Source organism: Diabrotica undecimpunctata, chromosome 1 (genome assembly GCF_040954645.1).
Source record: "Diabrotica undecimpunctata isolate CICGRU chromosome 1, icDiaUnde3, whole genome shotgun sequence".
NCBI lineage: Eukaryota > Metazoa > Arthropoda > Insecta > Coleoptera > Chrysomelidae > Diabrotica > Diabrotica undecimpunctata.
This window is the reverse complement of record NC_092803.1, coordinates 72,543,532-72,569,737: the sequence shown is the minus strand read 5'-3', so window position 1 is coordinate 72,569,737 and position 26,206 is coordinate 72,543,532. Positions and strand designations below refer to the sequence as shown.

Here is a 26,206-nt window from a genome sequence, read left to right as displayed (position 1 = left end):
AATTCAATTAAGTAAACAATTGCTGGAATAATATTTCAGTTTAAGTATTGCTAATAATCACATTAATAGACGGACCAAGTGATTTGTAATGCTTTGTTTATCAAACGTGTAAAAACAAAACTGGTTTAAGATATTATTTAAATGATAGATAAAACTTATTGGTTATATACCGTCTTATTATCCAGCTATTGTAAGTTTTAAAATTATCACCTATGATGATCTGGTTAATACTACACAATAAAACTCTAAACACTAGCTTCTTTTATCAAAATGCCCAGCAGGGGTTGCTGGTACCCTAATCTAGACCCTAAGTTAACGAACAAAACTAGAATTGATGTCGATTGCTTTAACGTCCTTATACAGGATTTAAATTAAGTTAAGAAACACTTATTTATATCTCCGTAACTTCTCTATTACCCCAGTATAATAATCATAAGAAGAATAATATTCCTTTTTTGTTTTAAGATGACATCCTGTCAATTGTTGATAGTTGCCAGTTAAAAAAGTTATGAGATGTAAATAAATTTCTTAATTTATCTTTAAACACTGTGTGCTGACGCATTTTGTTATTTTAAAAACGTTGTATTATTCCTACCTAGGAGCGCTCGTCGAAGGCAGCGCTAACTTTGGCGAACGTATACCTCTCCGAGCAGATATCACAGATGGCGACGTAGCTGGTACGGTTCTGTCCCTATGTCGACGACTACTACACATGCGCAACAACGAGAAATAACTCATTTAGCAAAAACATAATGATTACGGCAAATAAAAAGAAGTGAAATAATATGTACACAAGTTGTTATAGGTCCAAATACAAAGGTATATAAAAATCTACAATTAAAAATAAAACATTTTATGGGAAATATTGTCTATTTTAATCATTTTCCGTAAATATATTTTTAGAGTATTCCACAAGTTCCTTGAAACTGAACTATTTTAATAAGGTGGTAAGTTAACATGGCAATAAAAAAACGTGGCACTTTGAGCAAAATGTTTTAAAAAGTTAAAAAGCCAAGGGAGGATACATTTTTTGCTAATATACTCAATGTTTCAAATACTCAACAGTTTCTACTAATAATAAATACTTCTAGTTTACTTTTTTCTCTTTTTTCATCATCTTTAACTATTAAACGTGTTTTATTTTAAATGACTTAGATGTGTTTACAGTAATTGACACAATACTTGCAATATTAAGAGAACAAATAATAAAGCCAATGATAAAGGAAAACTTTTCCCTACGCTAATGCACTTTCAAAACAATTTAATCCACCAAGATAATCTTGCAAGAACTATTATAAAGTGTAAATAAACTCATGTATTTTGCAGCAGTTAACAGTACAATTTAAAATACTATTTTCTCAGTGTAATTTTATGAATTAATTCAATTGTAGTAAAAATGTTACATGCTAATAATTATAACATGAAGGTGGAAATTATCAAAACGTGTTAAAAATTATTTTTGGTTTACATTTTAACTGTTAGAAGAGATGTAAGTGGAATTCGATTTTTGTCAAATATAATTAATAAAGACAATATTATCCCTTTTAAAAATACACAATGTGTTCAACTATTAAATTGATACAGAACTTTGAAATCATTTTCAGGTTCACATATAATCATATAAGTATAATAAACTATATATTATTATACAGGGTGTTTCTAAAATAACCTTAAATCTCTGTGTGGATAAATAGTCATTCAATTTTAAGACCAAAAATTCTTATAACATGCGTGATAAGTTTTTTTCAAAGGACCCCGGTACTTTTCTTAGTAATCGTGGTTTCAGTTAAATTGGCTGAAACTTTGCAGAGAGGTAGCTGTACTCATGCTGATCAAAACTCCTCAGTACCCCAAGACTCAGAAATCAATTGTTTCTGAGTTGCAGAGGTTTAAAATGTAGGTTTCTAGTCCTTTTGAATAATAAATATTTGTAAAATCTATAGAGTTTTAGTAAATATGTGCAACTAAATTCAGGAACTGATTCTGCATGAAAATAATGGCAGTTTACTATGTAAACGTATGTCCGCAATTGCTTCGATTTCCGAGATACGGGGTGTTAAAATTTTTCTTACAAACTGACGATTTGAGATATGCAAAGGAAATTTGGTGTGTTTTAAGGTAGTTATTGCTCATTTCTGCGATACAATTACGAATTTTACATTCATCATTGTCGTGCATACGGGTAATCGTCCCAATTTTTTTAAATAAAAAATGGTACAATACTGAGATATTTCAAACTAGAAATCATGTTTGAATCATCATCATCATCAGTAGCTCGACAACCCTTTCTGGGTCCTGGCTTGTTCTAGGATTTTCCGCCATTCTGTTCTGTTCCTTGCTTTGTTTTTCCAGTTGGTAATCTTAAGTGTTTTCAGATCTTGCTCCACTTGTTCCATGTATCTAAGTTTGGGTCTTCCCTTTGACCTTCTTCCTACTGGTGTTTGTCTCATAATATGTTTTGGTGTTTCAGTCTCCAACATTCGTTCAACATGGCCCATCCAGCGTAGACGTCCGATCTTTATGGATGTTATGATCTCGGGTTCGTTGTATGCTGTGTACAGTTCAAAGTTATATCTTCTGCGCCATATCTCATTTTCCTTTACCCCCTTATATATGTGTCTAAGGATTTTTCGTTCAAATGTGCCTAATAGGTTTTCATCGCTTTTCGATAGTGTCCATGTCTCTGATCCATATACAAGGACCGGTTTTATCAGGGTCTTGTATATTTTGCATTTGGTGCTTCTTGTGATGTTGTTAGATCTTAGATGTTTAATTAGTCCATTATATGTTTTATTAGCGATATGTATTCTTCTCTTAAATTCTTCACTGACATTGTTATCTGCGGTAACTAGTGAACCTAGGTATGTAAAATTTTTCACGCTTTCGATGTTATAGTCTCCTATTGTCAGATTCTGTAGGTTTCTTTGGCCTGTCGATTTACTGACCTTCATGTATTTGGTTTTTATTTCATTAATGTTTAGGCCACTGTTTTGTGCCGCTCTTTCTATCGCATTAAATGCTTCTATCATCTCTCTTTCGCTTCTGGCTATGATATCAACATCATCTGCAAATGCCAATATTTGTACACTTTTTGTTATTATTGTTCCTCTGGTGTTGACTTTTGACTCCCTAATTATTTTCTCTAATGTGATGTTGAATAGAATACAGGATAGGGCATCTCCCTGTCGTAGGCCCGTTCTCACATGAATTGTATCTGTTAGTTCGTTTTGAATTCGAATTTTGCTTTGTACTTTAAGTGTTTCATATGAGTTGAGTTGGAATCATGTTTGAATTCTTCGTTTAATTTGTGACAAAAAATCTTTCTTCTTTTCTTTCATAAGAGGCGCCGTTTTTATGCAAAAAAGTAAAACATCTTGACGCGTATTTTTAATTTCTTTAATACATTTTCAAGAACTATCTCATACAATAACAGAAAGTATCACTAATCAAATTTTAAATAAGCGCAAAGCTACAAAAAATGACCCCCTATACCACAAGATTCAACTCTTAGCCTCATCGGTTGTCGTATTCATGCAAATATTCCTGTTAATTTCTGATTTACTTATGTAAAACTGGGTTCAGTTAAATTTACTGAAACATTGCAGAGAGGTAGCTTTGGTCATGCTGGTCAAAAGTTCTCATTGCCCCAAGATTCAGAGCTTCAAAGTGTCAGTATTTATTTTATTTTTCAAAATCATGAATTTGGAAATGTACCGTCTTACACATTCAATATACGGCATCTGAATCACAATAAAACGAATATGGTATCGGAATGACATATCTTAATGTTTTCTTCTCAAAAAGAAAGTGATTCACATCCCATATTCGTGTTTATTGAGATTCAGATGCAATATATTGAATGTGTGCAACAGTACGTTTCCAAATTCCGGATTTTGAAAAATAAAATGAATACTGACATTTCGAAAAGTTTAACCAGCTGAGCGCTATCAGCGTAGTGGCACTAGCGCATCACAAAGATTTAAGATGAACCAGCAGATAAAACAGGAAGATGGTCTATCTAAGCCCACTCCTATTCGTAATAATTATGGATAACATATTTAATAATATAAAAAGAAGAACAAAAAACTCAAATACAACATTAGGATGGAACAAATTCAGTTAATCGGGATTAATAAAGTAAAAACACTGCAACATATCAAGGAAGAAATGGGTAAACGCTGGATAGACGCCAGCAAAAACTGACGCTGTTATCTCTCTCTCTTGTCGTTTCTCATTGCTGAGGATCGTGATTTCCTACAATGCGGGCTGTCAATTCTCTCCATCTCTTGCGATTTTGGGCTGCTCTCATGGACTCGGAAAACGTCTCTCCAGTGGCTTTCTGTACTTGATCTGACCATCGGATAGGTGAGCGTCCTCTGCCTCTACGTTCTTCTACGTTTCCGCACACAATTAGTCTTTCTAAGTTGTCATTGTCTCTTCTCGCAATGTGGCCAAAAAACTTTAAAACATTTGCAAGACACTGAGAGGAGAGTCTGGTCTGAATGTTTAGCTCTTCGAGAATCGACTGATTGGATCTGTGCTCCGTCCACGAGACGCGTAGCATTCGTCTCCAGCACCACATTTCGTATGCGTCAATCCTTTTCCTATCCTCTGATTTTATTGTCCATGTTTCGGCACCGTAACTGAAGATTGAAAAAATGAGTGTCCGTACCAGTCTCATTTTGAGTTTTTTGGATAAAGAGCGGTCCTTCCATATTTTTGACAGTCGACTCATCGCGTTCTTGGCCATCCCTATTCTTCTGTGAATTTCCGTATGGGAGGAGGCTGCATTGCTTAAGGAAGATCCTAGATACGTGAACTCGTCTACTTTCTCGAATTGATTTAGGGCGCCTGTTGTTTGGAGGATATTCGCGTGGTCCACAATCATGATTTTTGTTTTCTGATTATTAATCTTGAGCCCACACTTGTTGCTTTCGGTTTCTACTCTCTTTATCAGTCTCGACATCTCCTCTTCAGATGTTGCTATCAGTGTTGTATCGTCTGCGAATCTTAAGTTTGAGATCTTTTTTCCTGCAATGGAGATGCCGCCTCTCCATCCATCGAGTGCGTTCCTCATTATGTATTCTCCATATAAATTGAACAGGTCTAGAGATAGTATGCACCCTTGCCGTACACCTCTGCTGGTTTTGAAGGTATCAGATTGCTGGTTTTCAATTCTTATTTTAACTGAGTTATCTTCGTATAAGTTTTTAATTAATATTGCCAAATGATCTGGAACTCCCATCTCATGAAGAACTGTCCAGATAACTTCCCACTTCACACAATCAAATGCCTTTTGGTAGTCTAGAAAACAGATTATTATTGGAATTTTGAATTCGCGGGCCTTTTCTATGAGCTGCCGCATATTAAGGATTTGCTCTCTCGTACCCTTCCCTTTGACAAAGCCTGCTTGTTCTTGGGGAATTTGTTTGTCTAAGTATTGTTGCAAACGGCGTTTAATGATTCTTAGTAATATTTTGCTTGGATGGGAAATCAGTGAGACGTGTTATAGTGACGCTGTTATAGGGCATAACAAATGCAAGGAGAGAAAAAGTATTAAATTGCAGCAACTGTTATTAAAAATTACCACCATCAGTGGTTACATTTATATTTTAATTATGTGCGCATAATCATTATTCCAAATCTAATTTATTCAGAAGAATTCTGGCGGACAAATAGCGGTACAAATAATAATTTATACACCATCTAAATACTTGTAGATTTTAGCTTAGTAGCAAATATCCTTAACACAGATTATTTAAATTCTCTAAAAGACCATTAAAACCTAACCAAAACTTTTCTCAGGATCATCATGAATTACTCCGAATCATATTGGAAGGTAAAGTACTGGGCAAAAGAACAGTATGAAGACGCCGGAACTCGTGAGTGAAAGACCCAAGATGGTTTGACCGATCATCAGCAGAAATCTTTTGTGCAGCAGTTTCTAAAGCCACAATTGCTATTTGGATCGCCAACCTTCGAAAGCAGACGGCGCCATAATAAGAATAAAAGATTATTACTTTTTATCAAAAAATGAACAGAGAATTGAAAAAATATTTATTATTAATTAAAGTTTTTGTTTCAATAGCGTAACAAATAATTACAAAATTGTTGTTACTAACCCTTCCATTGCGCCACTGGTTATACTTTTCAAAAGTTAGTTGATGCCAAAGTATTACTTTCTTAAAGACAATATTGTTCACCACATTTGAAAATATATGCATAATTTTTTTTTTTGATCTACATATAATAAATTTGTAATTTCAAATTGCAAACTTTTAGGAACTATTAATCTTAAAATTGAACAACCAATCACTCACAAAATATTTCAGATGGAAACACTCTGTATGTTAAATCATTCAAATGTTGATTTAAGAGAATTTGAATTAGTCAAGTAGGGTCAACTGAACTTTTACGAGAAAAAAAACGTGAAAAAATAATTCTATTGTTTATAAATACCAGCAAACAAATTAATTAAAATTACTAGGTCAAGAACTGAATTGTCTTAATTAGTATAATGAGTATAGAATTATTAAAATAATATGTGCAAATAAACGTCTTTAACGACCTATGGTTGGTCGGCGATGTAGCAATCGATGTGCTCCATTACTGGACCGAGAACCTGAATTAGAATTAGATGGAAGTCCTGAGTCGAAAAATCCCGATCCAAAACGTTTCGTTTACCAAGACAATACATAGTGTCACCATAACGATAAAAAAGTACATGAATTGCACCTCAAAGTGCTTCCGCACTAATAGCGTTCTTCAGGCTAGTCACCTATAGTTATTGGCGTTACAGACCTCAAAAGGAATGAGATTAAAATAAAATGAGGTTTCTGCAGAATCTAAATATATTTTGAGGACAAAGATAAATGGTTTTACAAAAAAAACGCATAAAAATGTTAGTGAAGCGATGAAATAAATTCCACCCCCGAAGGAGACTATAACAATGTATTAAAAAAATCCTTAAAATCGTATAAATAAAAACAATGTATCAAACTATTAACTGTAAGATTTCTGAGGTTTCTCTATATTCACTTAATAATTGAACACTTTGTGTAACCATTTTTAATGTATGTGCACATAAAATATATTGGAATCTACAGTGTGTCCACGAATGAGCTAACCAAGGGACAAACTTTTTTATGATAATAAATAAAATTATTGATAACGAGTTTTGCTTATTCTAAAACCCCATAAAATAAAATAAAAATCTATTTTTAAAAGCATAGCTTTCTTATCGCGGGCAACGGACGGAATGCATTGATCGGTGCAGTGGATCGCGCATAGGTATGAGAAAATAAAAACCACAGAAACGCGGTGAAACGCAATGACCGTGGAGTAGTAAAGGCAATCAGATACGTGTTTCTTAATAAAATAAAATCAAATAAATTAAAATAAAATAGATGAAATTAAAACAAAACAAATAAAAAAGTATAAAATAAATTAAAATTAAAATAAATAAAATGAAAGATAAAAATATAAAATAAATTAAAATAAAATAAAATTAAATTTAAATAAAATAAAAGTAATAAAATAAAATGAAATAAGTTAAATTAAAAACCATCGCTCCGTGCGTAGACGATGAGAAAGTTATACTTCCCCACATCCCGCTGTGACTATATTTAAAACCTGCTTCATTTTATAGTCAAGTAAAACCTATAAATTTTTGCACTAAGTTCAAATATGTAATAATAATCTAGTGAGTGACGTTTACGTGTAAGGTTTTTTTGTGTTTAGTTTTAGAACAAACAAAACTTCCTATGAATATTTTTATCTAAAAATAAAAATGTTTCACTTCTTTATACATCCCATCGGTGGACACACTGTACAACAACTACTTCCTAGAAAAAATATTAAAAAAGTGCGAATAAGATTCTAAATATAGATCATGTCATCACCATTTATAAAAATATACAATGATTGTAAAATTCTATATGGCATGCTAATTTTTTATGAAGTTTAATGAACAAGTTCAATGATCAGCTTCCCGATATCTTGACCCCTTCACATAATTTAATATTTAATCATTGATGACATATCGCTACAATACAAAGTTTAATAAAAAATGCAAATAGGTGCTGTTTTAAATATATTATTACATTAGATCCTCTATTACTCTACTCAAAAGTACTAGATGCGGATTAACTGAGAAAATAGTATTAACGAATCACACTCGGTTCATTGAATAATCACATCCAAGAATGCAATACCAGTGAATTACAAGATTTTGTGTCAGATTTTTTTTCAAAAAAAGTTTCGTCCTCAAAAAGGTTTCGATTCTTAAAAAAAGAAGAAACTTCATACAATAGTACAAGATCCCACTGCAGTATCACTACGCTCATAACGTAGTTAATCAAACGCACATTTGTAAATACATTTTTTTTGTACATACACTTGGTCGCAAATATTTTTAATTCAATTAATAGTAATTAATTTTTGACAAAAATTTTATTTCATTCTTTTATTTTGTAAATAAAATACGCTGCTCATGACATATATACATGTTTTTATATCAAATTAAAGCTATTTTTTTTTTAATATGATGATATAAGGTTACCTGAGAAAAAATGGTCGCAAATTAGAGTTACCAGCTGTTAAAAACGCAGAGTATCAAAGATAAAGTAAAATAGAGTTGGGGTGCAAGGACCATGTGAGGTGACACTGCAAAAATGTGAGTTTGATTAACTAAGTTATGAAGTAGTGAATTTGCAGTGGGATCTTAGGCTATAAAAGAAATATTAATAGATAAAAACGTTAAAAAAACTGACGTTTGTTACTCTTAAATTTCTTAGAATATACAGAAAATAAAGATCTTATTTGTTCTTTATGAAAGATTACATTGAAAAATGTTATATACTGAGTAAATCAAGCCTTGGATTCTCTGCACGTTTTCACCATAAAAAATTATTGATTCAAAGTTGAGAAACCATAAAAAATTTTCTCTTCAAGTTGACAGTGAAACAGAGAACGAGAAAAGGAGTTTACTTGAATTAATCCAAATATTAAAAAGTTATGTTCATGTCACAAAACAAGGTGATCAATTATAGAAACAACAAATGCATTTCAGGAAGTATGGTGATGATGGTGAAGAATTTATGGTTGATGAACAGCCTTTCTTCTATGAGAAGGTCTGTCGAAAATGCATTGGCGGAGAAAAATTGCAACAACAAAAAGTAGATCAAATATGAAACAAAGATATTGATAGTTACTTCTTAGTTTCGTAGCGGAATATATGTACAATGTTTTATCTAGCATTTTTATTAGTAGAAAGTTTGTATAAATAAAAAAACCGGAACATTTGCAGTTTATTTATATAATAATAATTGAACTTGTTCATTATAATAATTCAATAATTTTAACCCTCTAAAAGACGTTAGAAAGAACTCAGATTATCGCAATACATTCACTTAAAGAATTTGAACACACAATATTGTGTCTAATAATGATACTAAAGCTAATTGTTATGACTCTATTAGAGAATTAAATATAAAAAACACATTATACCTATGTATGTACACATAAGACATAGCACAAATATAAAACAAAAACAAATATATTAAAAATCCTACCTTGATCCTGCTGTTATGGCTGGTATGGATGAATGTAAATATGAACCATGACGATTTCTAGATGAACCTGCTGTTATTCTGGGGATTTCAGATCTCCGTGTTTTACTTTCCCATTCATTGTTGAATTCTTCTTTCTCATCATCTTCAATATTTATCAAGTCCTCGCTCTCCACTCTTTCGCCTGAAAGATATGTTATATTTGGAAAAGGTATTATAAAAATCTACATTTGGAACCTGTTAAGCTGAGGCATCCCAGTTTCCAATCTTGTATTTTACGAAAATAACATGGTATGCAAAGCAACATAGAATATTAATTTATTTAATGAACAAGAAAGATAAAAATAGAATTGTATTAATTTGAATACATATATAAAGAAACTGATGTATATCAAAGATGTCTATAATTTAAAATTATTTTCGATTATACAGGGTCAGTCGAAACAACGGAATGAACCAAAGTTTCGTTTTTTAAATGGAACACCCTGTATATTAAAGAATTTTTAAATATATGTTTTACACTTTTATTGAGAAAAATGCCAATATTTTAAAGGGATATAGATTAGGTTTCCAAGGTAATAAAGATGTAAATAATATGTAAAAATGTTTCTAATTTAGAGTTATTTTTAAATAATTTAATATCTTTGACATCTATATCCATAAAATATACAGTGTGATCACTATTTTCAAATACAAAATTTTCTCCTTTTCCTGTATATTAGTACTGCATTTGTGCATTTTCGGAGGAAATATTACAATCTTTATTTTATTATAAGGTTGTACACACTTAGCATGATTCGTTTTGTAGATATTTAAAAAAGAACTATAATCTGATTTTAAATAGCTCATTATGTTACAAAATAAGATTTACCATACTAATAAATGTAATCAATACACATAAATTAATTATTAAATTAAATAAATAATCAATTTTGAAATCTACCCTAGTAATTTTTCTACCCTAGCAACTTTCTTGTTCTAAATTTTTTGGTTAGTTAAATTGTATTTACGAATAAGATCAGTTAAATATATTTTTAATGTATGTACCTACATTCTGAGAACATAGAAAGTAGGTTTTGAAAGAAATGAACGTTAAATGTATCTGTCAAAATATTTATTAGAATAAATAGTATATACTTGTGTCACAAAAGCTAGTAATATTTTTTGTAACACATTTTTATATTTTAAATATCAATTTTTCAACTGAAGAATTGGTTGACATGGCATTCGTCCGTTAATATTAATACCAACAAGGACTTTAGTCAACTAAAAATGAATTTCGAGTTATGGTACTATGGTACATGTAATAGAGAATCCACAAATAAATACGCGCCAATTGAGCAATAATGAAAAGTTCGAAGAATTATAAAGAAAAACAAATGTCATCCATTTAAAATTCAGTTGTATCAGGACTTAAATGAAAATGATTTTCAAAGAAGAATGAATTTTTGTACATGGGCAGAAGAAATGTAATTTTTTTGGAAAATATATTTTTTTTACGAATTGACATTACATCCCAATGGGTTCGTTAATAGACCTAATTGTCATCATAACTGCGATGGAAATCTTTACCTATTTCGAGTCAGGTAGTTGTTGAATGTTTGGGGAGGCATTGTTAGATTATATGTTATTGGACCTTGCTTCTTCGACCGAATGGTCACTGGTAATGAGTATTGTAGGTTTTTAACAGAAGAGCTACCTGTCTTGATAAAGGCGGTTGCCTTGGGAATTAGGCGAAACATGTGCTTTCAACATGCCGGAGTACCACCGTATCGTAAAAAAATGTTAGATGTGTGCTAAATAATAACTACAGCGACAGTTGGATTGAATATAACAGCGGTACTGTGGAATGGCCCCCAAGATCTCCAGGACTAATTCCACTTGACTATTTTTTTGGGGTACATCAAGAATATAATATACAAATTAAGAACCCACAACACGGGATAATATGAAAATTCGTATACAAAATACCTTTGCCAGCTTTGGATCTGAAATGCTACAAGAGATTCGACAGTCCTTTAATAACAACCGTGTACGACTGTGTATTGAAAATATAATCGATAACATTTTGAACTTTTAATGGCATAGTTAATAATGCATGTATAAATATAGGTTATAAGTTGGGTAAATATTATTTTGTAATTAATTTTTACTAGTATAAATTTTCTCCCTTCTTCTTCTTTTTTTGGGATGTGTCCTTTACAATTTACCCACTTAACTTGGAGTTAGAAACTTTTTGTCTTGCCTCAGCAATCGGTGTCTACTATGATAATAAATTGATAATTCATCATAAAAAAACGTAATCTCTAAATATCTACAAAACGAAACAAGCTAGGTATACACCACCTTATATCAAAAGGAAGGATGTAATATTTTGTGCAAAATACAATACTAATATTCAGGGTGTTCCATTTAAATGAGAAAATAGTGATCACATTGTATATTGTATGGCTACATGTCAAAGATATTAAATTAATAAAAACAAATTTCTGTAAAATAGAAACAATTGCACAATTCACCAGAGATTCGAAAGAGAAGTTTTTACCCTTTTTGAAAGCAGAGCCGAAGATAAGACCAATGATAAAAGACTACTAAATACAACCTTCTGGGAGTGGTCTGATGGCTGAAGGTCAGTTGCTCGCCTAAGAAAGAGATGGAAAGATGCAGTAACAAGTTAACTACATTTGATAGGGTACAACAATGGGAGATTACTGCATAAGACTGACAAGAGTGTTCGACTGCAAGACTAGAGTTTCTAAAAAGTGGATTTCTAATATAAATTACAATAATTAGTGTATTAAATAAATAAGTTTAAGTAAATTTATTTGAAGTTTACTAAAAAGTTATCTAGTACACAAAGAGTCGCTCTTCCGAAATGTTTACCTTTTAATAACCTCTTTCTTTAATGTTCAAATGATGATATCTAAACATTTTTACAATTAAATTTTCCATTAAAAAATTTTGCGAAGTCAAATATTAATATATTTTACAATAATTATTGTAATAAATAAACAAGTTTAAGTAATTTTTTAATTAATATATAATATATTTTATAATATATTTTAATTATTAATTAATTTTAACTCCTTCCATCCTGTGATTTCTCAGTAACAAAATTATGACAGATCCGTCACGAAGGTGTCTGGTAGTTCTATTGTCAGTTTGACAAATGTCATTGATCGTAATCAATTTTGGACAGATATAATGAATCCACCCGAAAAATCAAGATTTAGATGCAAGTCAGTTAAAGAAATCAAACAATTTTGGAAAATGTTCCATTGAACACGCAGAGGTCCAGAAGCTCTATTTGGACCCAATTTTCGGAGTGCCTACAGGTGAGAAATTTTATGCTTGAAAGATGTACTACCAGAACGAAACTAGCAAAAATTCTCGAGGATTATGCCTTTAACATGGGGTTCTAAGGAGTAGTGATGCGCAATACAAGGTGTTGCTTCCTGATAACACCTCTAGCCACTCCTACTCAATTCCTATCCTCACCTCCAAGAAGTGTTGTTTGTCTGATAAAATCTTTGGTCCCCCTTTTTCCATTAATTTCAAAAATAATCTAACTGGTCATAAATTTTTGTTTGATGAATTTCTTACCAGCCATTTGCTGCTTGCCAAACTTGTGAAAAAGTGAATCTTGCAGTTTATGGCCTCATTGCCTCTCCAAGCAAGTATAAATGAGCAAAGATGAAAAAACTTTTTTTGTGTTGCATCGGGGGTTTCCTCTTCGTAGCTTTGGATGATTTTTAATAGTTCTTCTGTGGATAATGCTTTTGAACTAAGTTTTCTTTTCTCTTGAACACTTTGAAGCTGCCTCCACTTGGTATCTCTGCACAATTGAAAAATATATCTGTGAAAGGGTTGATTTGTATGCTGTACTCCGTAAAATATTTTTGTTATACCATTTTTGCTGTAGTATTCCACATTGACTTTACAGACGACTCTTTATAGTCTTTGCCATTGCCTTTTTTTATGTTAAAGGCATCCATCCAATGGCACTACAGCCCAAATCGGGCCTTGGTCTCCTTCAACAGGCTTCTCCAATCATTTCGATTTACTGCTGTTCTTTTCCATGAACACTTTCCAGGCAGTTCCTGGCATCCTCATCGACTTCGTCTTCCCATCTCTTTTTAGGTCTTCCAACAGGTCTTTTCCCCGCATTCTTGCATTTAGTAATTTTCTGGGGATTCTATTCTCATGCATGCGGACCACATGTCCTGTCTACCGTAATCTCTGCAGTTTAGTGTATTGTGCTAGAGTTGGTTCGCTATATTGCTCATATATTTCTCTATTATACCTAATTCGCCAGTTGTTGTTTTCACTTATTGGGCTCAGTATTCTACGTAATATTTTTCTTTCAAACACATCTAATGCATTGGCAGATTCCTGTGTCACATGTTTCACAACTATAACTTACTATGGGCCTGATTATTGTTTTATAGACCCGGAATTTTGTTTTCCCGTGCACATCTCGCGATTTGAATATGTGACCCATCGCGAAATAGGCTTTATTTGCCAGCCTATCTATTTATTTCCGGTTCTTCTTCATTGCTTGTGACCAGATCCATTCCTAGGTATGTGAATCTATTCACATGTTCTATATCGTCAATAAAGTGTTGTTGCGCCGGTCTATTTGATCTGGTTTGTATGAGTAGTTTTGTTTTATTTGTTTTTATTGCTAGCCCTACTGCTTCTGCACTCTGTTTCAACTCAACGTAGGTTTCTTCCGCTGCATTCACTGTTCTGCTCATTATGTTTATATCTGCGTATGCTGCTAATTGGGTAGATTTGTTTGTAAGTATGTTATTTCCGCTCACCGTCAACCGTCTAATTACATATTCAAGAACAAGATTAAAGACCGTTGGGGCCAGTCCGTCGCCTTGTTTCAGTCCTTGCGTTAGCGTAAACGCATCAGTGATCTGTCCCTGAATACATACCTGTGCTTCTGTTTCTGTCATTGTCATTAGCACTAGTCGTATTAATTTTGATGGTATGCCAAATTCTTCCAATATATTAGGTAGAATTGTTCTATCTATTGAATCATAGACTTGTTTAAAATCTACAAAGAGATTGTAAACGTCCATGTCATATTCCCATGCTTTGGCTAGCATTTGTTTAACTGTAAATAGTTGGTCAATTTTGCCTAAACCCTGCTTGATATTCCCCGATGATTTTTTCTGTGAGAGGTTGGAGTCTTCGATTAATGATGTTTGTCAGTATTTTGTATCCCGAACAAAGTAAAGAGATGCCTTTATAATTCTTACACAACAGTTTGTCTCCTTTTTTATGAATAGGGCAGATTATACTTTTCTTCCATTGTTGCGGGATTTCTTCTTCTATCCATGTCTCGCGTATTAGCTGGTACATCTGTTGTGTCAAATTCCTTCCTCATTGCTTGAGTAGTTCTGCCGGTATTTTATCTATTCCCAGATGATATTTTTGAAATTAATGGAAAAAGGGGGACCAAAGATTTTATCAGACAGACTCTTTCTTACTGTTCACCCTAAATGGAAGGATGGATCTTGGTTCAAAAACTGTCCACTTGGAATCAACACCGTATCTAAGTGGTCAAAAATGTCAGCTGAAAAGATTGGAATATTCACAAAAAAACATAAAATAACAAACCATTCTCATCAATCATCAGCTGTGTCAGCCTTGTTCAAGCAAGGTGTTTCTGAACAGGAGTTAATTAAATTAATGAGTCACTCAATTGCAAGCTCTCTAAAACCATATCTGCAGCTGGATTCCAGTCACCACCAGAAGTTGACCGAAAATCTCAGAACAACAAATAAAGCTGGACCTTTGAATTCCCAAATGATACAGGTCAATAAAAATCATGCTTTGGTAGAAAAGAATGGGCAGACTACTATAGCTTGTAATAATTGTACATTCAATATTGTTAACAAATAAATAAAGATTATGTTTTGAATTGTCTAGTGAAATAGTCTTGTGGAATATCATTGGAGAGAAAATTATTATTTAATAAAAAAAAATATTTAATATAAAAATTTTCTTCTGGTTTTATTCAAGTTTGTTGCCATTTGGCAATTTTCGTTTATGAAATTTTGACAAAATCACTTGACTGATGTCTCGTGATTTAACTGTCAAAATTGAATTAGCGAAAATTGCCAGGCAACAAATTTAAATACCAGTTGAAAATATTGCCCTCAAAATTTTCTCTCATATCATAATATATACTACAACAGCTAAAAATTATTGTGAATATTTGATAATAGGATCAAGAGTAGTACTTGATATGTTAGATTGCATTTCTGAACCTGCAAGCCATTTGGTATTTTTTAATAATTTACTTACCAGCAGATATTATTTCATTTACACCAATATAAATAACAACCAATAGTAAACTTACAGGAAAATAGATTAGTACAGTGTTCTAAACAAGATCAAATTGGTAAAGAAGCTCATGGATCATAGATCAATTTTCAATTTTATGTAATTAGAGAAATACTTTCTTAAAATAGAATGATAATAAGTGAGTTACTATAGCATATAATTCTAATAATATAGAACCATTAACACCTGCTAGTAGATGGAATCACAAGCACAAAGAAAAACTTTTATTTTTAAACTGCAAGTACATAATACATTCATGAGAGGCATGGATCAACACTGCTGGTTTGTTGGAAATATGCCACTAAAATTAGAGCTAATGGCGTTAGTAAATTTAAGGCTTCTCTAAAAACAAGTCAGTAAGTCAAATCACTGATCTATAACAGTTCCCTACCTAAAATTGACTCTTAGTACAAGAAGTATAGTAGAAAAATCAAGAATATCAACATCTAAAGTATTCATGGACATAAAATTTGACTTCATTGAGAAACTTAAGAGCAGGGACAAGCAGAAAATTGTAAATCCAAACCACCAATTGTGGAAAATGTACTGTATCATTGGGTAACCATTGTTTTATATGATATAAAACATAAACTTATTTTATTAGATGCAAATAAAAATGTTAATTCCCATAACTGTTTAACTCATTCATACATACTTGCAATTATGATAACACCAACACCTTGTAATTTATTTATAGAACAGGTCAAAATTCAAAAATGCAAAGATATACTTAAAACAATTTCATGAATATTTTCATATTTAGAACAATTGAGATTTGAAAAAAATTATAATTTGGGTGTTATATGGTTAATCAGTTTTATAGAAACTATAAGTTAATGTGGATAAGCACTGTTTAATAATTCTGCAATGTCAATTCTCTTTCTATTTGTGCCCATATTTAGGTGTTTATTGTACAACTGTCAAATAAGAATTGAACAAATATTGCATAACATTGTCTATACAGATGAAGTATTTATTATATAGGACAATAAATTGTCAACACATTGTGCAACTTGTTTCGATACCATGTGCAATACAGGTAATAACAGCAGGCCCCAGAAATTATTCTCTTCATTGACAGAGTCAGAATAATCAGAATAATAAGAGACTTGCTTTACTTCACATGCCATATTTAAACATCAAGAATTATACAAAATTCTATACAAACCTGTATGCATATTCTGTTCCTTTTCTATAATATGAGCTCTTTCACCAATATGGTGGCCTATGGACATTTTCTTAGTGCCTGTCATTGAGTCTGTAACTGTCTTCTGGGTTTCTTTGACACCTCCAGGTGCTACTCTTGTACTAGAAGTTGCTTTGTACAATTGTTGACGACCATCAGGTCCAGATGTCATGCTGATCACTGTACTGGAGCTGTGGTAGTTTCCAGTATTGGCCATAGAGTCTAAAAGGAAACAATTGTATCACCATTGGTTGATTAATAGTATGATTTCAACAACAATTAGTACTGTCATCAAGTCAGACAACAAGGAAGTATTGAAAATGAAAAAAGTTTATTTTATTGATCCCTATTATAATCAAAAACATTTCTACCATATAATGGTGTAAGGTTAAAAATTTATTAAAAAGTACCTATCCTGTTTAATTGACTGCAAAAATGTGAATTAAAAAATTCACATCTCAAAGAAAATGTTTGGAAGTAAATTGTCCAAAATGTGAATAAAATTTTTTGATCAATGTTTCATAAGAGCCTTCTTCCAGTGTAGTTAAGTACAACGGTTTTGTAGGATTTCCTAAAGCAATAATAGAATAACAAATCAACATCATCATCTTCTTCTTGCAGTAAAACTTGAAGCATTACATAATCCACTTTTTTATGTAATACCTCAACTGTTTTAAGAGTAATTGTTATGCACATAATTGAATTAGCAACTGCTGACTTCGGAATCAATACGACAGCAACTGCAACTGCTGTCTGCAGTTGCTGCCCGCAGTCTTTGTCAGAATCATACCTTTACTGTTTACCTGCAGATATCTGGTTTTAAAATCTCTTGGTTATTTTTCCTCATTGTCCATAAAGCTTATTGTAAAAAAATATTTTTTATAATTAGTAATGACTCATGCACCTAATATAAATAATTATAAATTACAAGATATTTTATTCAACTGTGAGTCTTATTTAAATACAAAATGACTTACCTAAGGATCCACTGAGCAGTCTGTTAAAATTTGGCATAATTGGCATGGAAAATGGGGACATAAGTGAATTGTGCATGTTGTGGCGACTAGTCAGAGCGCGGTTTTCAAAATCATCATATCCCAACATTGGTGGTCTCAACATTGAGAATGGATCAGAAAATAGTGAATTCATCATGTTGCTCATTTGACGCATGTGTCGCATATGACACCTAAATGGAAAAAATAATTTATTGTAATATTTAATACTAAATACTAAACTAATACAATACTAAAAAGTTAACTGTAATTGTAATGATATATAAACTAAAAAAAAAACAGTGATATTACAGTAAAATCAGATGAAGAAAAAACAAATAAATTTTTCTAAATTCTAGTAAGTATGGTATTGTTATCATCTTAAATCTTTATTAATGATAGAACGATGGTACAAATTATAGAAAGTATCTACAATAGGAAAATGATGGGTCCTTGTCCTTTATAGAAATCAGTATGGCCGTCTATTTTGGTCTCATTGTGATTGAAACTTTCACAAAAATCGATGTACTTACCCAAAGAAAGGATCGTCTTCCATATCTCCCATCAAAGGTCCAAAAATGGACATTTCTTTAATACGAACTGTTTACAGAATTGTTCCGTTATTTCTCTAAACAGCAACAATAATACTTAATAAATTTCTAAAAATTGCAAGAACAGCGCTTCTATTTCTCTAAAAAAACTATACGACGTGCGAATGTCAAACTAAAATAAGAAGTCCGATTGCACTATCTCCATCTGGAATATTCTGGAGGAAGTTCACAGTACCAACCTGTAGTATATGTCTCTTTTGCGATTACTACGCAAAGCATTCTTCATCTCTTTCCAACGACCTGGATATTACAAAATGTTCCACAGACACCAAAAGTTTAAACGATTGTAATCCATTTGTAATCACAGTCAATACATTTTTTGTCTGATTGTACAGACACAGAACAATAAACGTTATTTATTCTGAGGTACAGGTACCTGAAATTAATATTTTTAAAAATTCTAATAACCAAAATGTGCGTTGAAAGTAAAATATTAAACTCAATGTTAAAAATAAAGTTCAAATATTCTTTTATATTTACATTTGTTCAAGTAAAACTTTTCCAATGGGAAAATGCCATATATAATAAAAATAAATTTATATCTACCCTTAAATAGTGGATAGAAAATAATACGAAAACTAAACATACTTAATTCGATGTTAAGCTAAAAAAATTAGGCTTAAAATTAATTTGTGATAAAATTCTTTAAATCGTTGATTGAAATATCAAATATTTCAATCTACGGTTAAATTGAAATTGTGTAGAAAGAATAAGAAATATCCACATGATTGACATTATGACATGACATTCATGACGAGACATGTTTAGATTATCAAATGTCAGTGATGTCAGATTGTAGATTGTCAATGTGAGTTGTTTTTGTTGGATTTATAATTTTAATTTTAAATTTGTGATTAATTAGGTATTTAATTTTAACATTACACTTTGAAAAGTAATTAAGCAAGGCATTTTGATGAGACTTATAATTTTTAATATATGTCGTTGCAGAAGTCGACGTGTTTGATATCTGTATTCTAGCTGTCAAAATTAATTTGAGCCACGTTGGAAGTACAATTCTTCATTATTTTCAGTCTGTTTAAATTTTTTATGGATTTTAATTTAACGTACAATAAGGTAAAATATTTACAAACTATTTAGCGTTGCTTTTTGTAATGATCACACGTTTCCAATTAATTTTTCAGTTATCCTCGTAAAGATGAAGGTAAAAGATATAGAACGCACCGCCAATGTAGCTTGGTCTCCTAAAAACCAATATCCAATATATTTAGCAGCCGGTACAGCTGCCCAACAACTAGATGCTTCCTTTAATACCAGTGCAGCTTTAGAAATTTACTCCTTAAATCTGACAGATCCTGGACCTGATACCCAGCTGGTTTCTTCTGTTCAAACTGACCACCGCTTCCATAAGATCATTTGGGGGAGCTATGGAAGCAATCCTGTAAATAGTACTATCATAGGTGATTATACTTTTTGAAATATATTTGCTTATACAAAACTTAGTCTAAATTGTATTTATTACTGTATGGGACTATTATTGGGCAAATACTGTTACTTTTTTGTAAATTTCAAATTATAAAATACTAAAATATGTGTTAATTTATAGGTGGTTGTGATGGAGGATTAATCCAAATATATAATGCCTCAAAGTTACTCAAAGGAGAAGATGCCATCATTGGTAAGAAAGAGAAGCATACAGGACCTGTACATGCTTTGGATTTTAACAATTTCCAACAGAATTTGTTTGCTAGTGGTGCAGGAGAGTCAGAAATCTTTATATGGGATTTAAACAACACTAGTTCTCCAATGTCACCAGGTAAGTTATGAAATACATTGTAATAAACTATTATATAAATAGGTTTACCAAAATTAGTCAGTTATCAGAAAATAAGTAAAATTGAGACAGAATTTTTTATTTATCAAACTTACAGGAGCATCATATTACAGCATAATAATAACATAACAAAGAATTATTTAAAAATAATAGTCAAATTCTCTAAAATATAGCAATTTTTTAAAACTAATAATTAAATAGTATTTATAAATTATATAGCTATTATATTATAGCCTTAAATTTATATATACTCAAGAAAAACAGATCTATATTAAAATATTGCTTTAAGAATCTAAAACTCTATCAAATGTGTTAATACACCCATAATTCATATAATAAAAATTTATGTGAAAGACTTCAACTGATCTGAGACTGTTGTGGAATGTTGTAGAGATGTGTAGTTCACCATCGAAATAGTTCAAATGAACGATTCTATCAACTGAACTAATTGAACTAGTTCATTAATTTTCATAGAACTAGTTCACTGCGAACGATTTGCATTATAAATTGTGTCTCAACTTTTAAAGAAGAAAATAATGAATGAATGAGATCATATATTTATTATTTTGAGAATGGGATGGACTGACTAGTTTAAAAAAAGAAGTGTCGATTAGCCTCAGATAACAGATCATAATTCTTATGAACGTGACAATAACATAAACTTCTTCTTCTTCAAGTGCCATCTCCGCGGCGGAGGTCGGCAATCATCATAGCTATTCGAACTTTTGAGACTGCTGCTCTGAAAAGTTCATTTGATGTACATCCGTACCACTCTCTCAGGTTGCGCAGCCATGACATTCTACGCCTCCCTATGCTTCTCTTTCCTTGGATCTTTCCCTGCATGATCAGTTGGAGCAAGGTGTATTTCTCTCCACGTGTAATATGTCCGAGATATTCCAATTTTTTGTTTTTATTGAATTTAAAATTTCCATTTCTTTGTTCATCCTTCTCAGAACCTCTTTGTTTGTGACGTGTTCTGTCCATGATATTTTAAGAATTCTTCTGTACACCCACAGCTCAAATGATTCCAGTTTTTTCATTGATGTAGCATTCAAGGTCCAAGATTCCATTCCATAAAATAAGGTCGAAAAAACATAGCACCTCGCCAACCTAACTCTTAGTTCCAGTTTTAAATCCCTGGTACATAGAACTCTTCTCATTTATATCATAACATAAACAGTCTTATCTTAATATCATAATGGTTCGGATCTTATGCCCATGCATTGGCTTGAACGTTGACATGCTGTGTTGTTTCTCGTATTGTAATTTTGAAATAACAATTTTAAGTTATGGTTAAAATGATTGATGCATATACATAAAATATAATTTTATGTAAAAGTGAGAATGAATATGTGTTATTTAATGTTCCTAGAAAATTCACTGATTTTTTTTGTAAGGTTCTTTTAGAAATAACCTAATATAGATACCCATGAGTTTAAATATACGTAAATATAAAAATAAATCATACGTGAACCATATTTATATTTAAAACGGTTAAAAAAAAAACAAATCTGAATTTTTTGAAAGTAAAAAAAAATTTTATTTGCAAAACATTTGAGAAATAAATTTAAAACATTTAAACCTAAACATATGATCGAAAGAAATGGTACCGAACCTGAACTACTTGTGCGGTAGTGAAAGAGTGAAAGACTGACTGAAAACCGAAGAAAACGCGCGGCCGGCGCCGAGCTTGTGTGATAATAAGACGAGACATCTGGCAACCAGTTATGTTAGGGTTGGATTTCGATTTCGGTCCTACAAATAGTTCTTTCGCGAACTAGTTCACTGAACTAGTTCATTTTTGTGAAATAGTTCTCTTGAACTAGTTCGTCTAAAAGAACTAATAAGCACACCTCTAGAATGTTGTGAAAAGTTCTCAACACTGAATTAGACCATTTAAAAGTTTAAAAATGAATACCAAAACAAACTGTACTTGTCTACTATAAAGGGTTCCAAGATTTACTAAACACTAAACTAAATACACAGTAAAGATCCATTATCATGAATTTAACAATGTATAAATACACATACATACCTACCTTGTAAACTATATTAACAGACATCGTACCGTAATTGACACTAGTAATAAACAGCATACCATATCATTTAGTAGTCATTATATATGGAAGAATTTATTATTGTAACTTAGTTGGACCTCTGTCGTCTCAGTGTTAATGTCATAGCAAGGATGTTGTAGCAGGAAATTGTATTTATTTGAATTTATTCATTTATATTTTATGATTAGAAGAATAACAAAGATGAAATCAAATTAATAAATGTTAGAATAAGGTTTTCCAACAACATAATAATGTGAATTCGTTATTGTAATGTATTAAATTAATAAAATTAACCTATGTAAAATTTTTTTAAAATTAAATGTAACATTTAGGAACTTCTGGTTGAAACAGGGTTGCCAATCTTGAACGGAGCTCATAATTGCACCCTACTTGATTTTTTAAAGAAAAAATTTCAAAGCAACAACCTATGAGTACAAATGTTAGAAAAAAAATTATTTGTCGAAAATAAAAACATTCTATATATCTGACTAATAAATAAAACAAAAAACCTTAAAGGTAAATTAATATTTTACTCAGAATCAGTGTCTGATGTGCTGCTCTCAATAACTACATTAATTATCAGTGGTTCAACTTGAGTATCAATGATATTGTCAAGATCCCACATCTGTTGTTCCACTTTCTGCTGAACATGCTGTATATATTTTTGCCCTTTTTTAGATGTAATACTCCTGATTCCTTCATTAAAAAGATCTTTCATATCTGAAAATTTAAAAGTGGCATTTTTCTCACCAATATAATTTATTAAGTCTGCCCAAATTAACTTTCACAGTGATATGGCAGAAGTCTCATTACTATTTGATTTTTTTCGTTAACCATTTCATCAACAATATTCTTAGTGTATTCTTTTTTATATTTATTCACAATAGTGAAAAGCTTGACTTGTAGAAATGAATTGTCAAAAGTTGTATTTTTTCCACTCTCCTTTAGTGGTACTAAATTGCATTATCTAAAACAATCAACGAATTTTTGTCTTATTTCCTTAATACTGGAAAGAACCACTTTTCAAATGACTCTCCAATCATCCCTTCATGATAGATGCCAGATTTTTTTGGTTTGAAAAACTATAAGGCATCAGGAACAAATCTGTCATCACTACCAATGTGACAAATGATCAACCTTTTTCCTTTAACTAAAAATAATAACTTTTTAATTTAATTTTGAACTGGAAATTAACTACTTGAGTAAATACAAAACAATTATCTTTGCAAATCATAACCTTAAAATGTATGATACTATCATATTATCTATAAAAGATGATGAAGAAAAATTTTTAACTTCATTAATTTGCTACCTTTAAAGTGAAACTGACTGTTCAGCATGATTTACGAATATAAGGCAGTACCATACATTCTAAGGAGATGACCTGCAGCAATAATTGTTTTGCAGTTACTATGTGAAAATTTATAAAGGTACTGCAAATTGAAAACAATCTACATATTTTAACTGACATTTAAACATCTATGATGGATTTTTTAATCCAGTCGACAAACCATCCAGAGAGGCTTGCCTTAAAGAAACTGTAGACTTGACCCAAACTTTAGATTTCATATGTACAGCATTAACCCACGTCTCATCCAGGTAATAAATCTTATGACCATAATTTCGGTAATATTTAATTTTCTTTAAATATTCCCTCCTTCACAAAACAATCCCATCTTTTTTTAACAACGTTCTCTGTCTTTCTCATTTTTGATACTTAAAATTAAGTGTCTTAAGAAGTTTATAAAATGTTCTTTTAAAATGAGGGAGATCATTATCCTCATTAACTTCTCTTAAAACTTTGTCTACAGTAGGAATCTCATTTCTAAAATAAAATGTATCCACTTTTTTCTTACAGCAGTACGATCAGCTCTGCCTCTACTAAATCAATTATTGTGTTGTAAGTCTGAAGTTTGGGCCTAAAAATGTGTTACTATTATTATATTCTCTAATTATGTTATAAATACTTTGCCTGCACACATATGACTTATGTGCAACTCTTATTACTGACTCATCTATTGTTAGAGTAGAATTTTCTTCTATTTCACTCTTATAAATATTTAAAATAACTTCTTTCAAATGCAACAATTAACAAGCAACATTCACTAATTGCACTTGCAATAAACTGGAAGCCAATCTTGCTAAAACAAGTAGCATAATACACAATAAGTTTTAATAATTTAAAAGAGAAGTAAAACTGTATGCCTATGGCTTCTTACATATCTTAGTGTGATTCTGTTTATTCCCTTTATCATCTTTATTTTGAATAGACTGTAGGCTTAAAATTTCTTTTTTATTATAGAGAGGACTCCAAATTATTGTAGCCTATTCAAGCTGTCAGTATAAAAGAGGACAGTATACAACCTTTGTGAGATCAATAAAAAATTCACTACAGTTCCTTATAACTAAACCCAGCATCTGTAGACCTCTAGTTGTTATGAGTGAAATATGATCTTTACAATTAATATTCTCATAAAAAGTCATACCAAGATCCCTAACTTGATCCTTATACTTAGTGTATTTGCTTGATATGCACTTCGCTTGTGCCGCTGGTTAATAATCAAACTCCGTGCGAAAACAAAACTGACTTTATTTTGAATTACACAATACATATAATATGAATGCTAATAAGTATTATGTCCGCTCGCGCTGAGTGCTGTATCACCGATCTCGTCTCGTCTTTGAGTGCTGAGTGCTGTCGTCTTTGGGGTGTCTTAAGGGACTCGCCTTATCTTCACATATGGCCTAATATATCTTCCTACGCTACTATGTTGCCGGATTGTAAAAATGCATAAAATAAACTGGAATTGTTTGAAATGTTTAAACTACACTTAGTCCGAAACGGGTAGCGGACACACCTTGGAAAAAGAACGAGTTATGATACCATTGTCTGTCTTTATCCTAATGGCTCTGGCTACACCATCACTGCCGCGTAAAAATTCGATCACGCGACCTAACTTCCACCTTAATGGAGGTAAATTATCCTCCTTTATGAGCACTAACTTATTTTCCGCAACTTCACCGTTAGTAGTAGTCCATTTCGTGCGTTTTTGTAGTTCGGAGATGTATTCTTTATTCCATCGTTCCCATATATGCTGAGAAAGCTGCTGAATATGCTGGAATTTTGAGAGCCGATTAACTGGACCATGACGCAAATCTGGATCTGGATTGGTAATAAGTGGCCTTCCGATGAGAAAATGTGCAGGGGTTAATAGGGAGAGATCATTTGGATCACAGGATAAAGGATGAATCGGTCGGGAATTTATTATAGCTTCAATCTGCACAAGCAACGAATAAAATTCCTCGAACGTTAAGTGCGCGTTTCCCAAAACCCTATGCAAATGATGCTTAACTGTTCTTACTCCGCTTTCCCACAGTCCGCCAAAATGTGGAGAATAGGGAGGTATGAAGGACCACGAAATATTATTCTTTAGCAAGGATGATTTTAACCCCGAACTAGCTGCTATAAAATTGGTTCCATTGTCGGAAACCATCTTTTGAGGCTTGCCTCTTCGCGCAATAAATCTTTTAAAGGCCAACAGAAATGATTCCTTAGACAATTCTGTAACTAATTCTAAATGTATGGCCTTCGTACAAAAACAAATAAAAAGACACATGTAACTCTTTATTAGTTTACAA

The 26,206-nt window shown here is 31.7% G+C and overlaps 2 protein-coding genes across 8 annotated transcripts in view; one reads left to right on the top strand and one right to left on the bottom strand.

Moving 5' to 3' along the window:
* Nucleotides 1–18,866, bottom strand: part of Mlf (myeloid leukemia factor) — a 37,636-nt gene extending 18,770 nt beyond the window's left edge. For 2 of the 3 annotated variants that reach the window (XM_072544283.1, XM_072544277.1), the window contains exons 1-5: nt 18,641–18,866; nt 18,093–18,301; nt 17,098–17,337; nt 9,573–9,753; nt 596–706 (exon numbers count right to left, since the gene is read on the bottom strand). In XM_072544283.1, the coding sequence (XP_072400384.1) occupies nt 596–706; nt 9,573–9,753; nt 17,098–17,337; nt 18,093–18,301; nt 18,641–18,693 (794 nt within the window). In that variant the 5' untranslated portion in view covers nt 18,694–18,866. The remainder of the gene's footprint in view (nt 1–595; nt 707–9,572; nt 9,754–17,097; nt 17,338–18,092; nt 18,302–18,640) is intronic. The other variant, XM_072544285.1, reaches the window with a different exon arrangement.
* The window catches only part of Sec31 (COPII coat complex component secretory 31), a 357,018-nt gene that overhangs the window by 245,986 nt on the left and 84,826 nt on the right, over nt 1–26,206 (top strand). The window contains exons 1-4 of one of the 5 annotated variants that reach the window (XM_072544303.1): nt 19,472–19,526; nt 19,667–19,792; nt 19,861–20,136; nt 20,283–20,492. In XM_072544303.1, coding sequence (XP_072400404.1) covers nt 19,875–20,136; nt 20,283–20,492 — 472 coding nt within the window. In that variant the 5' untranslated portion in view covers nt 19,472–19,526; nt 19,667–19,792; nt 19,861–19,874. The other 4 variants (XM_072544305.1, XM_072544308.1, XM_072544310.1 and 1 more) reach the window with 4 other exon arrangements.